The 20,443-nt window shown below is 41.1% G+C and overlaps 1 protein-coding gene and 1 long non-coding RNA gene across 4 annotated transcripts; one reads left to right on the top strand and one right to left on the bottom strand.

Annotated features, from left to right (window-relative positions):
• The first annotated feature begins 784 nt into the window (after nucleotides 1-784).
• Nucleotides 785-19,933, top strand: FAM3B (FAM3 metabolism regulating signaling molecule B). Of its 3 annotated transcripts, none has more exons than XM_032791683.1 (8): nucleotides 785-810; nucleotides 9,785-9,928; nucleotides 11,442-11,565; nucleotides 12,997-13,055; nucleotides 16,204-16,254; nucleotides 16,845-16,932; nucleotides 18,767-18,899; nucleotides 19,729-19,933. In XM_032791683.1, exons 2-8 carry the CDS (start codon nucleotides 9,808-9,810, stop codon nucleotides 19,816-19,818), a joined length of 666 nt encoding a protein of 221 aa, XP_032647574.1. In that variant the 5' UTR covers nucleotides 785-810; nucleotides 9,785-9,807; the 3' UTR covers nucleotides 19,819-19,933. The 3 variants fall into 3 exon arrangements, with proteins under 3 accessions (XP_032647574.1, XP_074929993.1, XP_032647573.1); XM_075073892.1 differs by lacking the exon at nucleotides 785-810 and adding an exon at nucleotides 1,112-1,187; XM_032791682.2 differs by lacking the exon at nucleotides 785-810 and adding an exon at nucleotides 1,198-1,313.
• LOC142047968 (uncharacterized) lies at nucleotides 2,472-4,192 on the bottom strand. The gene is made up of 2 exons (XR_012657305.1): nucleotides 3,651-4,192; nucleotides 2,472-3,619 (listed from the first exon to the last, which is right to left on the bottom strand). It is a non-coding gene; the product is annotated as an uncharacterized LOC142047968 (long non-coding RNA).
• Nucleotides 19,934-20,443: the final 510 nt, after the last annotated feature.

Here is a 20,443-nt window from a genome sequence, read left to right on the forward strand (position 1 = left end):
GTGGCTTCATCAGGGATACTCTTTCTGATAGCTTGTACTTCATCCTGGTATGGAATATTGGTGTAAAGAGCTTCGACATCCATAGGGACCAGGATGGTGTTTTCAGGAAGATCACCAGTGCATTGTAGTTTCCTCAGGAAGTCAGTGGTGTCTCACAGATAATTAAGAGTGCTGGTCGCATAGAGTCTGAGAAGAGAGTCCAAATAGCCAGATAATCCTGCTGTTAAGAGTGCCAATGCCTGAGATGATGGGGCATCCAAGGTTTCCAGGTTTATGGATCTTGGGGAGCAGATAGAATACACCTGGTGAGGGCTCTAGGGGTGCGTGTGTGTAGATTTGTTCCCATGCTGTAGCAGGGAGTTTCTTGAGCAGATGGTGTAGTTTTCTGTTGGTGGTACTCAGTAGAACTGGAGGATAGTGGCCTCCAGAATGTGGTGTTGGAGATTGTCTCACAGCCACCTGTTTTGTCCTCCAGATGGTCGAAATGACAGACTGGACTTCTACATAGAGTGCTTTGGAAGGCGTGCACAGGCTGAACAAACAGCATCACTTTCCCATAACCTCAGGTGTATAGAATGCAATGCCATTCACAGCCTCAGAAACAACTCTGACACTATTATCAAACGGCTGACAACAGTGATGCTGGAGTCATGAACAGGTCAGATTATGGACAGGAGGCTGCCACACAACTCTCCTCCACCATAGGCCACTCTCCTCCAATCCCACTGAGGGGTACCAAAAGAAATGACACCATCTACTCAAGAGACAAGGTAGGTGAGGTAATATCGTTCATTGGACCAGCTTGTGAGGGTGAGTGAAACAACCTTTTGATCTCTTGCTGAGCCCACAAGGGCAGACTAGAGACCATTTCCTGCAGGCAAGGTTGTGTACGTTGTAAGTCCGGCAGTTCCTTAGACTGAAACCGAAAGCTCTGGCAGTGGAGACAAGCGCCGGCAGCGCTGCCCCGGCGGATGCACACAGCCGGGGTGTCCGGGAGCGCTGCTATAGCTGCTGCTTCATCCTACAGCCCAGCCCCCAGCGTGCGCTGGCTGCCGAGCGGCCTTTTGCACCGCGATTGCCCCGCGACCGCTCTCCCCCGGGTCCCTGGCCGGGCAGAAAGCTCCGCTCCCAGCTATTACCACGTGTGACTCATCCTGCCCCCGGGGCGTGCCCGCCCGGGCGCCCAGGTGCTGCGAGTTTGTGCTCTCCCTCCTGCGCCCGCAGCCCGGACCGCGGCCGGGCTCTCGGCGGTGCAGCTGGTGGGGGGCTGCGGGGGAGCCCCGCTGCCGGGAAGATGCGACTGGGCTGGAGCAGTGAGTAGGCGCCGCGCACAGGAGGGAGCGGGAGCTAGCGGGCTGCCCCCTGCCCTGGGGCCGGGCTGCGGGGAAGGGGTGGCGGGAGCTAGCGGGCTGCCCCCTGCCCTGGGGCCGGGCTGCGGGCTCGGGGAAGGGGTGGCGGGCGCTGCTCGCTTTTCCCGGGGACTTGGGGGGAGCGGAGCAGTGGGGCGGGCAGATCCTGTCTCCTTGCGGGGCCCTTGCGAGGGTGTTGGTTGGCCGCCAGAGCTCAGCTTCCTGCTTCGCTCGGGCAGGGCGGGTGTGCTTGGCAGCCCAGCGCTGGACCCGGAGAAGAAGCCTGTTGCTACTTCCTGATGTTTGTCCCCCGATCGTTTCCGGGAGGCGCTTGGGACGTTAGACGTGTTGGGGCTTCTCGTCCCCTCTCCCATCCCTACTTCTCTTTGCACTTTTCCTGGGTGGCTCCCCTCTCTCCAGTCACACTGGCATCGCCTGGGACTCGCTCTCTGCCCCGTCTGGCCACCTCTACACTTCCAAGTTTGATTGGGTAGCACAGCCACCCTTTGGGCCATGCACAGGTGTGTCAGTGCTAGTGCATGTACTCACCATGAATGCGTGCATTGGTATAAACTGTAGTGCCCCACAGACAGGTAACTGCCCCAGTGTGCCCTGCACCGTCTGGCTCACTGCCTTGTGGATCATTTGCACAGTGTTCTGTGGGATACCAGCGATTTACCAGAGGATTTTGGGGAGCTGGGGATCATGTTCTGGAACCCCACTGAACTCATGTGTGGTGATAACACCAACACACCTCTCTTCTGACTCTAATCCACTTTGCCACCACGTACACCTCTACCTCGATATAATGCTGTCTTTGGGAGCCAAAAAATGTTACTGCATTATAGGTGAAAATGTGTTATATTGAACTTGCTTTGATCCAGCGGAGTGCACAGCCCGCTCCCCCGCCTCCCCGGAGCACTGCTTTATCGTGTTATAGCCAAATTTGTTATATTGGATGGTGTTATATCGAGGTACTGGTATATATCCAAGGAGAGGGATATTTTTTCATGGTTATATAACTGCTAATGAATCACTGGTGACCTAAGTCAGTGATATCAAGGTAGACTGGTTAGGGAAGGTGCATGATATTTGCATGTTTAAGAACATGTGATTTAAAAAAAACAACAAAAACTGCAAGAAAGGACATTTTCCCCTATGGGCAGATTACCACAGGTGATATTGAAATGCCAATATTGATCCTGAGGGGATGCAGCCTATCCCTTGCTCCTCTGGTTCATGAAGCTGTACACGGGTCACCTTGGCAGCATCAAGGAAAAATTCAACTACCATCTCAACAGGTGCAGAATGTCTTTAGAATATGCTTTTGGTACCGATTGAATGGACACTAGCACGGCTTATTCAGTAGGTTGGATCTCAGAGAGGAAAAGTAGCCTCTTAGTTCTAGCTACATGTTGTATAATGCATAATATTTGTGAGCAAAGGGGTAAAAGCTGCCATCAGGATGAAGGGGTGAGATGGACAGACTGTCTGCTGAATTTGAACAGCAAGGGCTATTGGAACAGCCAACTGTGGAGCTATACAGCTGAGGGAGATCTTAAAAGGCCAGTTTAACAGTTAGCCTTAGTGGTATTTTCTGTTTTTGTTACATAAATTATCTTGGATGTTCTTGCTATGGGTGGGGCTTTGCTTCCTGGTAGTCACTGTAATTCCTGGTGTAAACTAATAAAGATACTTTGAGTCTCCAAAAAACAGAACTTCATTATGTGCAAAGAAGTAGAGAGCAAAGTCAAAGTGCAAACAAACAAATACAAAGTTAAAAATCCTTTTACCCACATTGTGACTTTGAAATCCCAAGTGAAAACAGAGGTAGGGCAGGGGAACATTTACGTCCATGTATCTGCAACCTGCAACAATGTGGTTACATAAACACTGCCAGGTGGTTTTCACAGGTACCGATGTATGTGTCGCTATCGTTCTCCTTGTTGTTCAGTGTGGGAGTGATACGCATAAAGATGTACACCATAATGCCACGTGTCGTGCTGGGGGTGTAGTGAGCAGCAGCTAGATTTAAATGAGGAGGAAGGAGGGGGGAAGGAGAGAGAAATGAGCACACACTGGAAAAATTAACAGACTTGCAGTTATTTAAGTAAACCACAAGAATGCGATAACTGAGTCCTTCCTCTATTAACTAATTAGGCCTTCTGCTCTTCTGTATCTTTCTTAGGCACCAATACATTTTTGACTAATTTATTTGCTCTTTCAACACCAAGTCCATTACAGAATTTGACCAAACCAATCATTAAAAACTAATAATAATAATAATAATAATAATAAAACCTCCAACTGAACAATAAGGAACGCTTGACTGATGCTCAACTGGGTGGACAGGGCTGCAGAGCCTTTGCTATTTTTTTAAAGTTCTAAAATCAATTCTTTTTTCTATGATATTTAGTTCTAAAAATTTCAGCCATTTTGATGCAAAATGCTGTGACTCAACCTCCTTCACAAATATAGACTTGTGTGGTAGAAACCTGGATCTTTAACTTTTACATTCCGTCAGGAACTTTTCACCTTCTTCTTTCTGGCTTGACCTTTGACCTTTTTGTTTTGGCTCAGTAACAGCTTCCCTGAATCATTTTCAATTTGATCCTTCTGTTGTTCCATTTCTTAGTTAATTAGATCAGGCCAAGTTTCTACTGAGACTGCAGTGGTTTATAATATATTGTGTCTGTCTGGGTAGTTCTGACTTCCATCAGCTCTGTAGACTCCCCCAGCCCAACAGCTTCGGGGTTGCAAGGCTCATGTTAGCACTCTACAAATAGCTGTCTACACAGCTATTTGTAAGTTGCGACTTTGGCTTTGAAGCCTATGGAGGACTCCTTTCTGAGGCACAACTTTAAAGCACGGTCTACAAGTTTTTAGTTCACTAGCCTAAGTCTGTCGACCTGGAATGGGTGGCTCACTTCTGCAGCTGTGTAGGCATACCCTCTGAAGCCTCTGAGTTTGCTTTTGTAATTCTAGTGCCATGTGAAAAATGTGCTTTTTTTTTTTTTAATCGAAGGCCTTATCATAATATATATGCAAGTTTTCAACATTATTTATGGTAGCTGGATGTGGTTATGGAGAGAAACTTTTTGAGATTTTCTCAAATGTCTTGGGGAAACTGGGATATTAAGTTCCCATTTTTTCAAACAAAATGAATCTGACGGTGGTTACAGAAGAATATTTGAATGCATTTTAGAATAGTTTAGGTATTCCTTCTTACTCAGTGACGTTCAAATACTGTGGTGAACACTCTTATATCGGAAGCTAAGGATGAATCCATCTGAGACATTCGCTCATCTTTTTTCATTTTTTTTTTATTGCCAGAGCCAATGGCAAAGACTTCCTCTGGATATTTCTCTTTGTATTCTTGAATGGTATCTTCAGCAGCTTGGACGCAATGTTCTCCTTTTTTCTATTTAGAAGTAAACTCAGTAGCATTAATTAGGAGTGTAGTTTTCCAAGGATGGCTGCTTATAGCTCTTGTAGGGTCGTTTTCATGTTTCATCATCTTTCAATAATGTCAGCGCTGATCCTTTTAGTTCTTCCTTTACTATTTCCTCTATTTCCATTGGACTACTTAACTCTGTTGTGAAGACATAGCCTTAATTGGAGTTATTTAAAATTGCGTCTCTTGAGCTAGGCTAACTTGAGTGAATGTGGACACACTTTGGATTTGTCTTCACTGTAAAGTTAAATCAACATAGGCACAATACTCAGATTCTAACTTGAGTCCCACATCCAAACACAAACCCTGAACTTGAGTGTGGTCGTGCTTTTAACCCTTGTTGGCTGCCCCGTTGGGGGGTATAGGCTAACGCTTGAGTTAGTACAACTCATCAGCTGCTAACTTGTGTCCATGCTACAGAGTAGTCTTGTTATCTCCCTCCAAATGCTGCTAGTCCTCCAGCACTTTCCCACAATTCCTCCCAGGTGCCCAGGAAATATAGAAAAGGCCTCCCACAATTCACTGGGAAAGAATTCATGGAGCAACTCAGCTAACTGCAATACTAAAAACCCTGGGATATGCCCCCAGAAGTCTTAGGCTATATCATTACTGACAAAAATGGTGTATTTTACTACAGGATAACTAACAGATATGTTACCTATACTGCTGTAAAATCCTAGTGGAGATAAGGCACTACTTTTATTGAAAAGTAAACTAGGTGAAGTCAACTACAGACAGGAATATAGTGCTGGCCTCACCTAGGCATCTTGCGATAAACAATGTAAGTGCTCTTTGTCTGTACTTAGGATTTTACAGTGGGATAACTGTCTGTCTATTATCTAGCTGTAAACAAACTAACAAAAAAAACCCATCATCCCACACACCTTTGTGTTAGTGAAGACAAAAATGTAATGCCACATGAGTGAGTGCTGTGCTTGTGTGGACAAATTAGCTCAAGTGTTATGTGTTTGGTGTGTTGCTGGTCCCGCTAGGGCTAGGCTAGCTCAAGAGGAATACTCAAGCATAGAAAACTTCAGTTATTTTTCAATGGAGAAAATCACTAATAGTGGGTCTGTCGGTTGAAATTTGTCTGGTGGAGTATACTCAAAGCTAAGTGCATCAATTATTTCTTTAAAATGCTTATTTTGTACTTCATTGCTGGTAATGTGTGCACGTGTGTTTTTTTTGTTTTGTTTTGTTTTTTTTTAATCAAGTGGAAAATTTTGCTTTTCAGATTTGTTTTAAATGGCATAAACATTGATTGACCTTTGCCTTTCTTTGGATGCTGAAAGTGAACAAAAGACTTCTCTTGAATTAAGCTTAAAAAGCTAAATAAGCTTGAAACAAGCTTCTTAACAGAACAGCTTGGCTATTTTTTATGATCATGAATATCTCTCACATGATCACCAAACTCATCAAAGTTCTGCTCTTCACTTTGACAGTTATATTCATTGTCACATTTAATCTGCAAAAGGTGAAAGAAACTGAGTTTCTGTACTTTTTTGACAGTGACCATGAATCCTGTCTAGCTTGCTGCTTAGCAACTCTTGACATTGTTCACATTTTACTTTAGAAGAATCCTCTGTTTTCATTACTTAAATCCATTCAATTGTTTGGTTTTTCTACCACTCCCTTCAACTTCAGACATGTTGACTCAGATAAATCATACGCTAGGGTTTAGCAATCAGTGAATGCTAAATCAGGGGTTCTCAGACTTTTGTACTGGTGACCCCTTTCACACAGCAAGCCTCTGATTGCGACCCCCCCCTTATGCATTAAGAACACTTTTTTATATATTTAACACCATTATAAATGCTGGAGACAAAGCCGGGTTTGGGGTAGAGGGTGACAGCTCATGACCTCCCATGTAATAACCTCGTGACCCCCTGAGGACTCCCAGTTTGAGAACCCCTGTGCTAAATAGAGCTAGCCAAAATGTACTGAAACTTGACTCAATTTTTCAATACAGTTTTTTATTGGAAAAGTCAAATTTTGACCAAAAAATGTAATTTTTGACATGTTTTGCAAAAATTACGTCCTGTTTTCAACTAGCTCTAGTACAAAGCACTCTTTTGCAATAGCTAATTACCTTCATCAGAAATGCCATTTTGTTGCATTCTAAACTCTCAGCAATGTGTCGGTGTTGATGAAATTTCATTTAAAAAAAAAAATCAAAATGAAGCATTCTGTTGTGGTCAAAATGTTCTGTTTTGACTTCTGTGGACTGGGACGTTTCAATTTTCCATTTTGAAATGACTTTTTCTCCAATTTTATTTTACGTTCTAAATTATAATATAAAAAGTCAAAATGGATACAAAATATTTTGATTTTTATTGAAGTATAATGTTTCACCTGACCTGAAATTTATTTATTTATTTTATTTATTTATTTATTTTTTTAACAAATTCCATTTTGTGAGAAATTTAGAAATTTCCACTGTGATGGGGCAAGGCCAGATGACTATAGGAAAGTAGAGTGAAACAGGTATGTTAGCCACAGGCTAAACCAGGTGTAGGCAACCTATGGCACACGTGCCGAAGGTGGCAAGTGAGCTGATTTTCAGTGGCACTCACACTGCCCGGGTCCTGGCCATCAGTCCAGGGGGGCTCTGCATTTTAATTTAATTTTAAACGGAGCTTCTTAAACATTTTAAAAACCTTATTTACTTTACATACAGTGGTTTAGTTATATATTATAGACTTGTAGAAAGAGACCTTCTAAAAAGGTTAAAATGTATTACTGGCATGTGAAACCTTAAATCAGGGTGAATATATGAAGACTCCCCACACCATTTCCGAAAGGTTGCTGACCCCTGGACTAAACAAATCCCTGTTACCATGGTAACCAAATGGCAGTTGCTCCAGGGTTAATCAAGACACCTGGGGCCAATTAAGAGCCTTGTAGAAAGCAGAGGAGACAGCTAGGTTGATTGGGACAAATGAAGCCAATTAAGGGCTGGCTGGAACTAATTAAAGCCTCCCAGTTAGTCAGTTAGAGGCATGTGTCAGGAGCTGTAGGAGGAAGCCGCGCTGCCTGAGAAATGGGGCAGGAAAAACCCATCAGGCACAAGGAAGGAGGCCCCAAGGTAAGGGTGAAGTATTACAGAATATCAGGGTTGGAAGGGACCTTAGAAGGTCATCTAGTCCAACCCCCTGTTCAAAGCAGGACCAATCCCCAGACAGATTTTTGCCCAAGATCCCTAAGTGGCCCCCTCAAGGATTGAACTCTCAACCTTGGGTTTAGCAGGCCAATGCTCAAACCACTGAGCTATCCCTGCTGAAGTGGGGGTTGCTGTGGGGAAGTGGTCCAGGCAATTGTACTCATCCTGTTTCAAAGAGTCAGCTACAGATAGCTGCTACTATTAGGGTCTCTGGGCTGGAGCCCAAAGTAGAAGGCGGGCCTGAGCTTGCTCCCTCCCCCTCCCTTTCCTCGATTAATTCAGCGAGACTGTGAGACAACAGACTGTGCGAGGGAGGGTAGCGTCTTCTCACCTCCCTTGCTGGCTTATGATGAAAATGACTCGGTAGGCTGTGACCCTTGCCCCTAGAGAGAGAAGGGCTACGTGGAGGGTCACAGTGAGCCTCTCAGGCTAGCGAAATCCTCCTGGAAGTGCGGGACCCACTAAGACAAGGTCGGAGCTTTGTCACACCACATGGCAAATCAGAATGAGAAGAATTCAGCATTTCAGAATTTGACGTGAAGCAGAAATGATGGTTCCTGAACAGCCTTAGTGTTAGTGTTTTAAAGCAGCATTTAAATAAATCGTGTTAGCTTACATCATTTTAAACTCAACCCACTTACCACTCCAGCTGGATGGGACCTAGCTTGCTGGGATTGTGCTAAAGCACAGGGAATTTGTGAACTTCTTGGCCAAGAATTTGATTTGGGAACTACGCATATATCCCATATTTATTCCTGGGACAGGAAACTTAAAAATAAACAAGAGAATCTATTCAGTCCTGATTTTCTTGTCTGAACTGCGGAGTATTGTAAAAAAGCTCCCATGTTTTCCCTGGCCCTTCCCCATCTTCCAGCCCCCCAAAAGGCTGCATTTCAGTAATGGTCAAAGTAGTTCCTTAATGGACAGAGTGTACATACTCACAATGTGAAGCACTTGAGTCATTTTGGGGTGAAGATGCAATAGAAATGTGATATTTTATTAACATGGGGGAAGGGGGTCTGACGCATATCTCCAGGTATACATTTCTGGAGAAGGGGTAACCAAGTGTCTGGTACAGTGTGACTGTATTTATCAGTTTCACTCCCAAAAACGTAGCAAATATACACCTGTCTCCTTGCCTATATAGACATTACTATAGCTTCTACAATAGTGGTGGAAATTATAGTATAATTGAGCGTGGCTGGACTAGTGGCTGCTGTCCACATCTCTCTGCAGGCTTCTAGGCCTCCAGATATGTGCAAATCTAGATATCACATCTCCACCCTCAATCTGAACCCCAACTCCATTTACATATCTGCCTATTCAGGCCTAGCTTAGTCGTCTCCTGTATTTCAAAGAGGATACAAAGAGCCCACTGTGAGCTATGTGTAGGGTAGGATTTTAAACTGCCACCTATCACCATAGTATCTGGGTGCTGCCAATCTAAAATGGATAACAATAGCGAAGTCACTTGATGATTTCATGGAATCTCTGGCATATCTCCTTTTCCATGGTCAAACCTCTGCTTGGGGGTAGAGTAGGTTTTTTTGTGGTTAGTTGTGTTTTAAGAACTTTTTTTTTTTTTTAGGGGTGGAAGGGGTTGTCATTGTTGACTGCCGCGCTCACTCTGTCTGCAGCCCCACCAAAGATCTCCAATGCTGTGGAATGCCTGTGCATCAGGACTGAATTTCACGCTCTCAAAGTAGTGTATTTGTGTAGCAGAACCTTAGAAGATACTATATTTTTAGTAGCCCTGTGTAGACTTCTTATCACATGCTGCCTTTTTTTGCATTAAATAATGGATTTGTTCTTTCTTATCAGACTTCCTGAAGTTATCAGGACTTATGGTAGCATCGGTGTGTGCTTGGTATTTGGGATACATATTTGCAGATATCGTACCTGAAAATTCGCTATCATCAGCTATCGAAAATCTTCAGAGTATTGGAGAGAAACCAGTACTTAAGGGTATGTGGTCAAATGACTTTTTTTCCTGCTAATATGCAGTATATTATAAGTGAAGCACAGTGTTTGTAATTTAACGTGCAAATGGGTTGTTAGTTACTGAATAATTGGTTGTGTTGCTCTCCTAAGAGGGCTGTCAATTTAATCACAGTTAACTCACATGATTAACTCAAAAAAACTGCGATTAAAAAAAATCAGTTGTGATTAATCACAGTTTTAATTGCATTTTTAAACAATAGAAATTTATTAAATATTTTTGGATGTTTTCTACATTTTCAAATATGTTTCAGTTACAACACAGAATACAAAGTATACAGTGCTCACTTTGTTGTTACAAATATTTTCACTGGAAAAATGATAAAATCATTTTCAATTCACCTTAGACAAGTATTGTAGTGCAATCTCTTTATTGTGAAAGTGAAACTTACAAATGTAGATTTGTTTTGTTACATAACTGCACTCAAACAAAACTATGTAAAACTTTAGAGCCTACAAGTCTATTCAGTCCTACTTCTTGTTCAGTCAATCACTAAGATAAAAAAGTTTGTTTACATGTATAGGAGGTAATGTTGCCTGCTTCTTATTTACAATGTCACTTGAAAGTGAGAACAGGCTTTCACATGGCATTTTGTAGCCAGCATTAGAAGGTATTTATGTGTCAGATATGCTAAACATTCGTATTCCCCTTCATGCTTTGGTCACCATTCCAGAGGTCAAGCTTCTATGCTGAAGACGCTCGTTAAAAATAACGTGTTGATTACATCTGTGACTGAAATCTTGAGGGGTGAGGGGGGGGAATTATATGTCTCCTGCTCTGTTTTACCTGCATTCTGCCATATATTTCATGTTAGAACAGTCTCGGATGAGGACCCAGCACATGATCATTTTAAGAACACTTTCACTGTAGATTTGACAAAACGCAAAGAAGATACCAATGTGACTCAGATGATGAAAATGAACATGCGTTGGTCTGCACTGCTTTGGATCGTTATCAAGCAGAACCCATCGTCAGCATGGATGCATGTTCCCTTGAACGGTGGTTGGAGCGCGAAGGGACATATGACTCTTCAGCGCATCTGGCACATAAATACCTTGCAACACTGCCTACGAAAGTGCCATGCGAATGCCTGATCTCCCTTTCAGGTGACATTGTAAGCAAGGAACGAGCAACATTATCTTCTGCAAATTGTAACCAAACTAGTTTGTCTGAGCAATTGTCTGTTTGTAGTACTCTAGAACACTGGTCAAAAGATCATCTCAGAGGACTGCTGGGACCTATTCTCCCCAATCAAATTCCTCTTTCCTCTCTACCCTCATTTGGCAAGCAGGTGCCAATTTCAAGCTCATATAAATCTGCAGTGTTTTTGATGGGATGTTTGTAGATTGGCAAGGTTTGCCTTTGGAATACTTGTGTGACCTTGCTCTTATATACTGAAATTAACAGGTCATTTTGGTATATGAATTGTGTTTACATAGTGCTCAAACAAAGCATGTTCTGCTTTCTTATTCACTACAGCGCCACCCCCCAAAAGACAGAAATGTGACCATTGGTCTCCGTGCTCACCTGGAAGCTATGCTTATCGTTTACTCAGTGGTGGTGGCAAGGAAAAGTTTGCCAAGATTTGTTTTGAAGATGAGCTGTAAGTACCAGTCTACTTCGAGTTGAAGCAAGGACTACCTGGAGTAGTAGGGACATTTTGGTTTAGCAACAGACTGAACATTTATTATTAAGAGACATTTCTTGGATTAATGCAAACTTCGTAACACAAAACCACCAGTCTTGGGGTTTTCCCCTTTCAAGACTGTTTACCATGCTGTGCTCCTTAAGTCTCTCAAGCAAGAAACCACCATCTTGGGTCTCCTCTGTAAAGTATAGGTGCGATTCTAGGACAGTCACACAGCAAATGAGGCACGCTTGGAAATCCAGAGGTGGATTTCATTTAGATGTTGTGGTTTTTAATTTAATGATTCTAAACTATTTTTTTTAAATCCTCATCAATTTTTGTTACCTCTGATCCATGTATTTTCTCCCTTTTGGATAGCTCATTGCTTTCTCATCATTGTGTCCAAATGCCGTTTTCATTCAAGTCAGTGCCAGAATTTTCACTGACTTCACTGAGGCAAAAATTTGACTCGGTGTCCTTATTTCTGTTCAGCTGACGCATCGCTGACATTTTAATTTCTCTCTCTTCTGACTACATGATTGGCTTCATTGTGTCAACTCTTGGATCTCTCAACTTTAAACCCTGAATAATTCTGTTCCATCTGTGTAGAGAATAATCCCCCTCCCCCCCCCCTTTTTTTTTTGGCCCATTACCAACACTAAGCTCCACCTAATTTTCTCTGGTCCATTGCATCTTTCCAATCTCCCTCGCTGTATGTATTCTGAAAGTATACTTATGTATGTTTGACATGTAAGATTTTTTCCTGGTAGTCTACTTCATCATTTTGTTTTCTCTGTGCTTGTCACTAAAGTAGTCTTCCTGTTCTATCTCTAACTTAACCTTGCATCTTGGCTTTTCTCTTTTGTTCATATAAACTGCTTTGGGCCAAGATTTTCAAAAGTGACTAATGATTGTGAGTTCCTCAGGTTTCAGACTGGAAACACTGGAAAAGGGCCTAATTTTCAGAGGTTGGATGTTCAGTGCATTCTGAAAATCAGGCCTCTTTACAGTATCTCAGATTAGAGACTAAAAAACTGAGGCCCTTAAAATCAATAGTCACTTCTGAAAATCTTGGTGTGGAACTGTTGTGAAGATACACTGGCCTATTCTATAAAGCTGCATGGAATGATACCACAAAACTAATTATTTTCTCTGGCGTTGTTTTACTCTGCTTGTGCTGTACTTGTACAAGTTACAGTGTTGAACTAGGCTCATTATGGGCTCTCCAGAGGAAACTGTCCAACGTGCTATAGATTTTTAAGACATGGCTCCATTGCTTTCAGCAGACTCCTCAATTAAATGATTAACCTGAAAACAAGAATACCAGGAATGACTTTGCATAGGTAAATATCACAGCCCTTCTGGAAGTGCAATTCCTGACTGATGGTGTTTTTATTTCAATTTCAGGCTCATAAGTGAACAGAAGGGTAATGTTGGAAGAGGTATAAACATTGCCATTGTGAATTGTAAGTAAAAGAAGAATGTTATGGAGACAGTGGTAGTACACTAAGAAAAATGATTTTGCATGTCTGAGATGCAATGTAACAGTCTTCCCTCCTATATTTTTTAAACTACCATTTCCTCTCTGTTGGACACTTATGAAAGTAGAGTAACGAAGCACAATAATAGTCTGTCATTCCCAGTCACTTTTAGTGTGGCCTTGCAATGTATGAATGACTGAAAACCACAGCCTTCTCTGTGGCAGTAGTACAGAGAGTGCCACATTCACATCTTTCACTGCCTTAGAGGAGTTGTTTCCTTACACAGGAGCAGCTGGTAACTTTCTAGTTTTATCAGATTCAAATTCATCTTCGCTTTAACAACAATAAAAAGAAGCACTTGAAGAAAAAAAATCTTAGAATAGTGGGTAAACAAAAAAAATGTTTTTGTTTAAATTTTCAGTGGATGAGAATGGACACCATGAAAAGTTGTCCAAGTGGCCCTGGATTTTAAAATAGAGAGAGTAGAATTACTTTGCATCTCACATAAAAGAAATTTCTTAGTTCTCTAATAACTAGGATGAGGTGCAATATGTTTAATAGTGGCCCCTCCTGTGAGGAATAAGAGCCCTGAGTCTGGAAAACAAGCTCAGATGTAGTATGGTGTTTACTTTGACTCCCAAATGATGCAAAATATATTTAAAAAACAAAGTGTTTTGTTCTGTTTATGCATCCATTTACCTTCCAAGTAAGTAGGCAAAGAACCAAGTTGTGTGCATTGGTGTGGCTCCAATGAGGAAGGAGATATCTTGTTTATACCAGCTGAGGAAATGGTCCAAAAGTTTCATTTCCTTGTTACCAAACTTACCTTGAATTTTTACTTTCTAGTAAAAAAAAAAAAAAATCATAAAGGATTTAGTGACCACAGTAGATGACCAACTGAACATGAGTTCTTCATGTGAGACTGTAATTAAGAGGGTGATTGTGATCCTTGAAGGTATAACTAGAGGAATATCAAGTAGAGTAGGGAGGTACTATTACCTCTGTATGTGGTATTAGTGAGACCATTGCTGGAATATTGTATCTAGCTCTGAGGTCTACACTTAAAGAAAACGTTGAAGAATTGGAAAGGGTTCAGAAAAGAGCAACATGAATGATTTGAGAGCAGCAAAACTTTAATAATGAGAGACTACAGAAGCTGAACCTAATTAGTTTATCCAAGAAAAGATTGAAGTGACTTCATTGTGGACTTCAAGTATCTACATGAGGAAAAGACAGCTGTTTAATCTAGCAGATAAAGGCATAACAAGATCCAGTGATTGGAAACTATATAAATTCAGACTAGAAATACAGTGCAGATTTTAAACTGTGAAGGTAATTAACCATTGGAGCAACTTAGTAATATAGTGAATTCTCTTGAAGTCTTTACATCAAAACTAAGTCTCTTTCTGAAGGATCTGCTACAACTTAAACAGACATTATGGATTTGATGTTGAAATTATTTAGTGGGGTTCTGTGGCCTGTACTATGCAGGAGGTCAGACCAGATAGTCACAGTGGTCCTTTCGGGCCTTAAAATCTCTGAAAATATTGCAGAATAGAATATCTTCCGTCCTTCCACTGAGAGGTAGTTTCTGACTAAACAAATATTTACATATACTCCTTAATTATCTTGCTTCTTTTATCCACTGGTTTGGATAGAAAAGTGGACATATCTAACATTGCAATATAGTAAAACATCCTCTGCATATTTTTCTAATTAATTAAATCTCTCCACTACAGACTGTATCCAACACTCTTTTTGGTAGCATCACTTTAATATGTTAATTCACATTGCTGTCACCTTTCTGTTCTGAATGAACAGGTTTTTTGTTAAAGAAGAGAAAATTATAAACCAAGATTAACCACACAGAGAAAAAAGTGATATTCCACGTACAAGCACAGTAAAATCCAGCATCCTCAGTTTGGTGTGATCTCTGGTCTCTGCTCAGGAGAGGCCCAGGTCTGGAATGTTATTTCTCCACTTCTGGTCTCTGCCTCCTGAATTGTGGAAAATAAACTTTTACAGAGTCCTGTGCTTTTAAGATACTTCCCCCTCTGCCATGATCCTGCCAAGGATGAGAGCCAAGATGAGCCAGAAAGAGGGCAGCAGTTGCCAGATCTTGCCACTGACTGGCAGCATAAAGTGCTCCAGAGGAAAGTATCCTCCTCTACCTAGATGTGTGTGTCTTATGTAACTGATCAGTGCCTCACTCAGTTTGGCATTTGAAAGCATAACATGAAAATTGGTTACTGGTTTTGCAGTTTTCCTGCTAGCAAAAAAAGATGTTCCATGAATTTGTCAAAAAATTTTGAAATCTTGAGAATTACCTCCAGTTTTACGTCTGTTTCATGAACTCAAAAATAAGCCCATCTGAACAATAATGAAATTTAATTATGATTTAGTGACCAAGATTTTCTAAAATGACTAGTGAGTCTGGGAGCCTAACTTGAGCCACTAGAAAGAGGCCAAATTTTTCAGAAATTGCTGAGCACTTGTCCACTGAAAATTAGGGCTATTGAAATTGTCTCAATTCGGGCCTCCAAAATCAATAGCCACTTGAAAACCTTAGCCATTGTTAGGAACTAGCATAAAGTATATGTGCAAGTACCAAAGTTCATAATACAATTCACTCATTCTTTTAAACATAACGTAAAAAAGTAAAGCCAATTCCATTATTTGAAAGAATCTGGACAGAAATCTTTTCTATCATGCTACAGTTTTGGTGGAGTTCAGTTGCACAATAGCTTTAATTGATCACTTCTGTGTGCCATTGGTGGGCAGGAATTAATGCTGTCAAGGACAATCACTATGATTATAGATTTCCTTCACCAGATTAATTTTCTGAACTTGGAAGGAAATCTGGCACTAATGAAAACTTGAAACTGTAGTAATAAATATAAAATAGTAGATGCACTTATTTTTAGTTATCAGACGGGAAGCTGTGTTATTCTGTATCCACAAAAATGAGGAGCCTGGTGGCACCTTTTTAAATATAGATTTTAAATAAATCTGTTAGTCTTTAAGGTGCCACCGGACTCCTCATTGTTTTATTTTTAGTTGTAACCACTGTTTACTTTCCCCTTACATATCCCTTTCCTTCCCCGTATTTAAAGTGTATCATTCTTTATTGCAGATAAAACAGGAAAAGTTATATCTACAGAGTTTTTTGACATGTGGGAAGGAGGTAAGAGCCAAAGTATCACCAAATAAAAGTGGCAGAGGGTCTCTTGTAGACACTTTTTCCATACAGAAGAAATTTGGACTAAAAGTATTTTTTTTCAATTAAATATTTGACAATTGCTAAAGATCTCCAAGAATGATCAGTAATTACTATAAAACAGATGGCAAAACAAATTTCTCTGCTCATCTGGAGTACTTCACAGTTTAATACTAAAGAAAAAAAGCTGAATTGCATCAGGCCTTTGTTTTATTTCTAGATTGCTGTGATGTAGGCGATCAGACGAGGTGATCACGATGGTCCCTTCTGACCTTAGTCTGAGTCTAATCTGTCTCTTCCTACTTACTCCAGAGCTTGTGAGAGGTGCTGATCATTCTGTATGCTCACTGTCTTTGGGGGGGAGGAGTTGAACGCACTCAGTACCTTTCAGGATTGTGCCTTCTGCATGGGAATGAGGGAATTACCTGGCTAGAGAAAAATAAGTAACTTACTTCTGTTTTTTGGAGAAGCAAAGTAGCAATAAGATGAGTATAAGGTGTTTTGTGCATCGGCATGGGGGTAATGGGGTAATGAATAATCATTTGTTGTATCAACAGACTTCTCAGGACCCATGACTACTTTCATTAAAAATGCACCTCAAGGGTCACTTCTTTTGATGGTGACCCATGATGATGGAAGCACCAGGTAAGCAAGCATTTGTGTACCAGCCCAGTGCTAGAATAATAAATGGCTTACAACTCTTAGAGGAGAGGAAAGTGATCAGGAACAGTCAGCATGGATTCACCAAGGGCAAGTCATGCCTGACTAACCAGATTGCCTTCTATGATGAGAGAACTGGCTCTGTGGATGAGGGGAAAGCAGTGGACATGTTATTCCTTGACTTTAGCAAAGCTTTTGTTATGGTCTCCCACAGTATTCTTGCCAGCAAGTTAAAAGAAGTATGGGCTGGATGAATGGGACTATAAGGTGGATAGAAAGCTGGCTAGATCATCAGGCTTAATGAGGTGGTGATCAATGACTCCGCTTGATACCGGCTGCCAACTGGACATGGAGTGCCCCATGGTTCGGTCTCGGGGCCGGTTTTGTTCAATATCTTCATTAATAATCTGAAGGATGGTGTGGATTGCACCCTCAGCAGGTTTGCAGATGACATAAACTGGGAGGAGTGGTAGATACGCTGGAGGGTAGGAATAGGATAGAGAGGGACCTAGACAAATTAGAGGATTGGGCCAAAAGAAATCTGATGAGGTTCAACAAGGACAAGTGCAGAGTCTTGCACTTAGGACGGAAGAATCCCGTGCACTGCTACAGATTAGAGACTGAATGGCTAGGAGGCAGTTTTGCAGAAAAGGACCTAGGGGTTACAGTGGACGAGAAACTGGTTGAGTCAACAATGTGCCTCATTACCAAGAAGGCTAACGGCATTTTGGGCTGTATAAGTAGGAGCATTGCCAGCAGATCGAGGGACGTGATCATTCCCCTCTGTTCGGCATTGTTGAGGCTTCATCTGGAGTACTGTGTCCAGTTTTGGGCCCCACAGTACAAGAAAGATGTGGAAAAATTGGAAAGAGTCCAGTGGAGGGCAACAAAAATGATTATGGGGCTGGAGCACGTGACTTATGAGGAGAGGCTGAGGGAACTGGGATTATTTAGTCTGCAGAAGAGAAGAATGAGGGGGGATTTGACAGCTGCTTTCAGCTACCTGAAAGGGGGTTCCAAAGAGGATGAATCTAGACTGTTCTCAGTGGTTCCAGATGACAGAACAAGGAGTAATGGTCTCAAGTTGCAGTGGGGGAGGGCTAGGTTGGATATTAGAAAAGACTATTTCACTAGGAGGGTGGTGAAGCACTGGAATAGGTTACCTAGGGAGGTGGTGGAATCTTCTTCCTTAGAGGTTTTTAAGGCCTGGCTTGACAAAGCCCTGGCTGAGATGATTTAGTTGGTGTTGGTGTTGGTCCTGCTTTGAGCAGGGGGTTGAACTAGATGACCTCCTGAGGTCCGTTCCAACCCTGATATTCTGTGAACTCAGGATGGTAACCTTCTGAGAAGCAAAAGTTGTTACAGCTTGAGCTGTGACCAGGTTTAATCATTTACCTCCTTCTCTGTCATTTGATGCTGTTCCATTCAATACTTGCCCATATAACATGGCCTGAACCTCTCTCAGACACTGAGATTACATGAAATTTCTTCCAGCAATAAAATGTACAAAAGAGAGAGAATCCCTCATAACATAGAATTCTTCTCTCTGCTCCCTTGTGCAAACTCATTGTCTTTTATTAACATTGGTGGAGTTGCACAGGTATAAGTGGGGGTAGAATTTGGTTCCATGAATTTTATGGCACATTACTGGACAGTTCTCCAGTAGAAGATACAGGAAAGCTTTAAAAATTATTCATTAAGAGGAAATCAGAAATTACACCATATAATATCATCCAACTATCTTCTTTTTTACATAACTTATTTTTAAAGTTCTGAATTTCCAAGTCTCCCATGTTACATTTTTCAACTCTTCTACTAGATTAAATGATGGTGCAAAAAAAGCAATAGCAGAGCTTGGCAGTAAAGAAATATGGAACATGAAGTTCAGGTCAAGCTGGGCCTTTATAGCTGCCAAAGGTTTCAACCTACCAGATAACATTCAAAAAGAAAAGGTAGGGTTTATTTTGTTTTCTGTTTTATTTTTTTTTAAACTATAATTTTCACAAACCCTTCACAACCTTGTGTTTGACTTCTTTCTGGAAACAGGTTTCCAAAAGTGACTAGTCATTTAGGGTGCCTCAATTTTTGAAAGCCCAACTTTTGAGAGACCTTTAAGGAGATCTGAATTTCAGAGGGCAGATGCTCAGCATTTTCTGAAAATCAGCACCCTTTAAGAGTCTCAAGATGGACACCCAGGCAGGGAGATGCCCAAAATCGCAAGTCATTTTTGAAAATCCTGGCCTCCTCAGACTTGAGGAAGATGTAACGGGAATCATTTCTGTATCAGAACTTCTCCTCATAGCAATGTGTTTTAATTTATATACTCGGTGCAGTCATCTTTCTGTGATGCAAAGAGGGGAAAAGAAATCAATATGCTTAGCCCAGCTCAGTTTCCACAGATTTCTCTAACTATTCTGTTTTCCGAAGATATACAGAATTATCTCTAGTTTCACATTTTTTCCAGAGTGTTGTTGGGTGTTACTGAAACAAATTACCTACAGGAAATACTTCAACATCAATGTCCTATGCTGTGAGGTCTTCTGGGCAATAAGGGGTTTGGGTTATAACATTTTGAGGAATAATTATATAATAGATGATCGGATGAGGAGATGCCAGTTTAAGATAAGCAAAACATGAAGTATATCTGATGGGTTTCCAAGCCTGTGTCCCCATATCTTTCACTCTTGCTACACAGGGAGGCATGAAGTTTTCCAAACTAGTGATGACAGTCTATAAATGATAAACTGAAGGCGTTTTTTGTTTGTTTTTTTTCATAACCAGATCAACCATTCTGACAATAGCAAGAACAGATATAATGGCTGGCCAGCTGAAATCCAGATAGAAGGTTGTATCCCAGTAGACCTGATCTGATCTTACATTTTGCTAATAAAGTCATATAAATTATTTTTATATATGGTTGCAGTCATAAAATCGATAAGATCTAAACAGCTGCTATAAATTAATAAAGTCATATATACAATTTTAACCACTTGTCCTTCAGAGGTTATATTCTGTAATTGGTCTGAAAGCAAATACCTGTTTCAATGACAGGTGCAGATAAAATAATCTGTTTTTCTGGTATGTAAGTATGATGGTATGGTAGATCTGCCAGGATTATCAAAATGGTACCGTATTGTCACTGTAAATGGCAAATCTAATTTTTTTATAGGGTGCTTTCTGCTTTAGGTTTTAGGAGGAAACCCAATATAAAACCAAATTGTATTTCTTCTATCACAGAATCCCTAGCAGTGAAACAGATTACTCTGATGCAGTGAATTAGTATTTCTTTATCTCCTAAGAAAAGTTTGAATTGCCATTACGTGTGTACTGATGATTAACCTATTCTAACAATCACCAGAGTCACTTACAAGAAGTCTATACTGATAATCTACACCCTTAAATTTCATGAGTTTGCTCCTCCACCTTTCACTTACAGAAAAAAATTGTGCAAAGTAACTTCATACAAAAATCATGGAACTTACAAGATAGATGCCTA

The sequence above is a fragment of the Chelonoidis abingdonii genome, chromosome 1 (genome assembly GCF_003597395.2).
Source record: "Chelonoidis abingdonii isolate Lonesome George chromosome 1, CheloAbing_2.0, whole genome shotgun sequence".
Taxonomy (NCBI): Eukaryota; Metazoa; Chordata; order Testudines; family Testudinidae; genus Chelonoidis; species Chelonoidis abingdonii.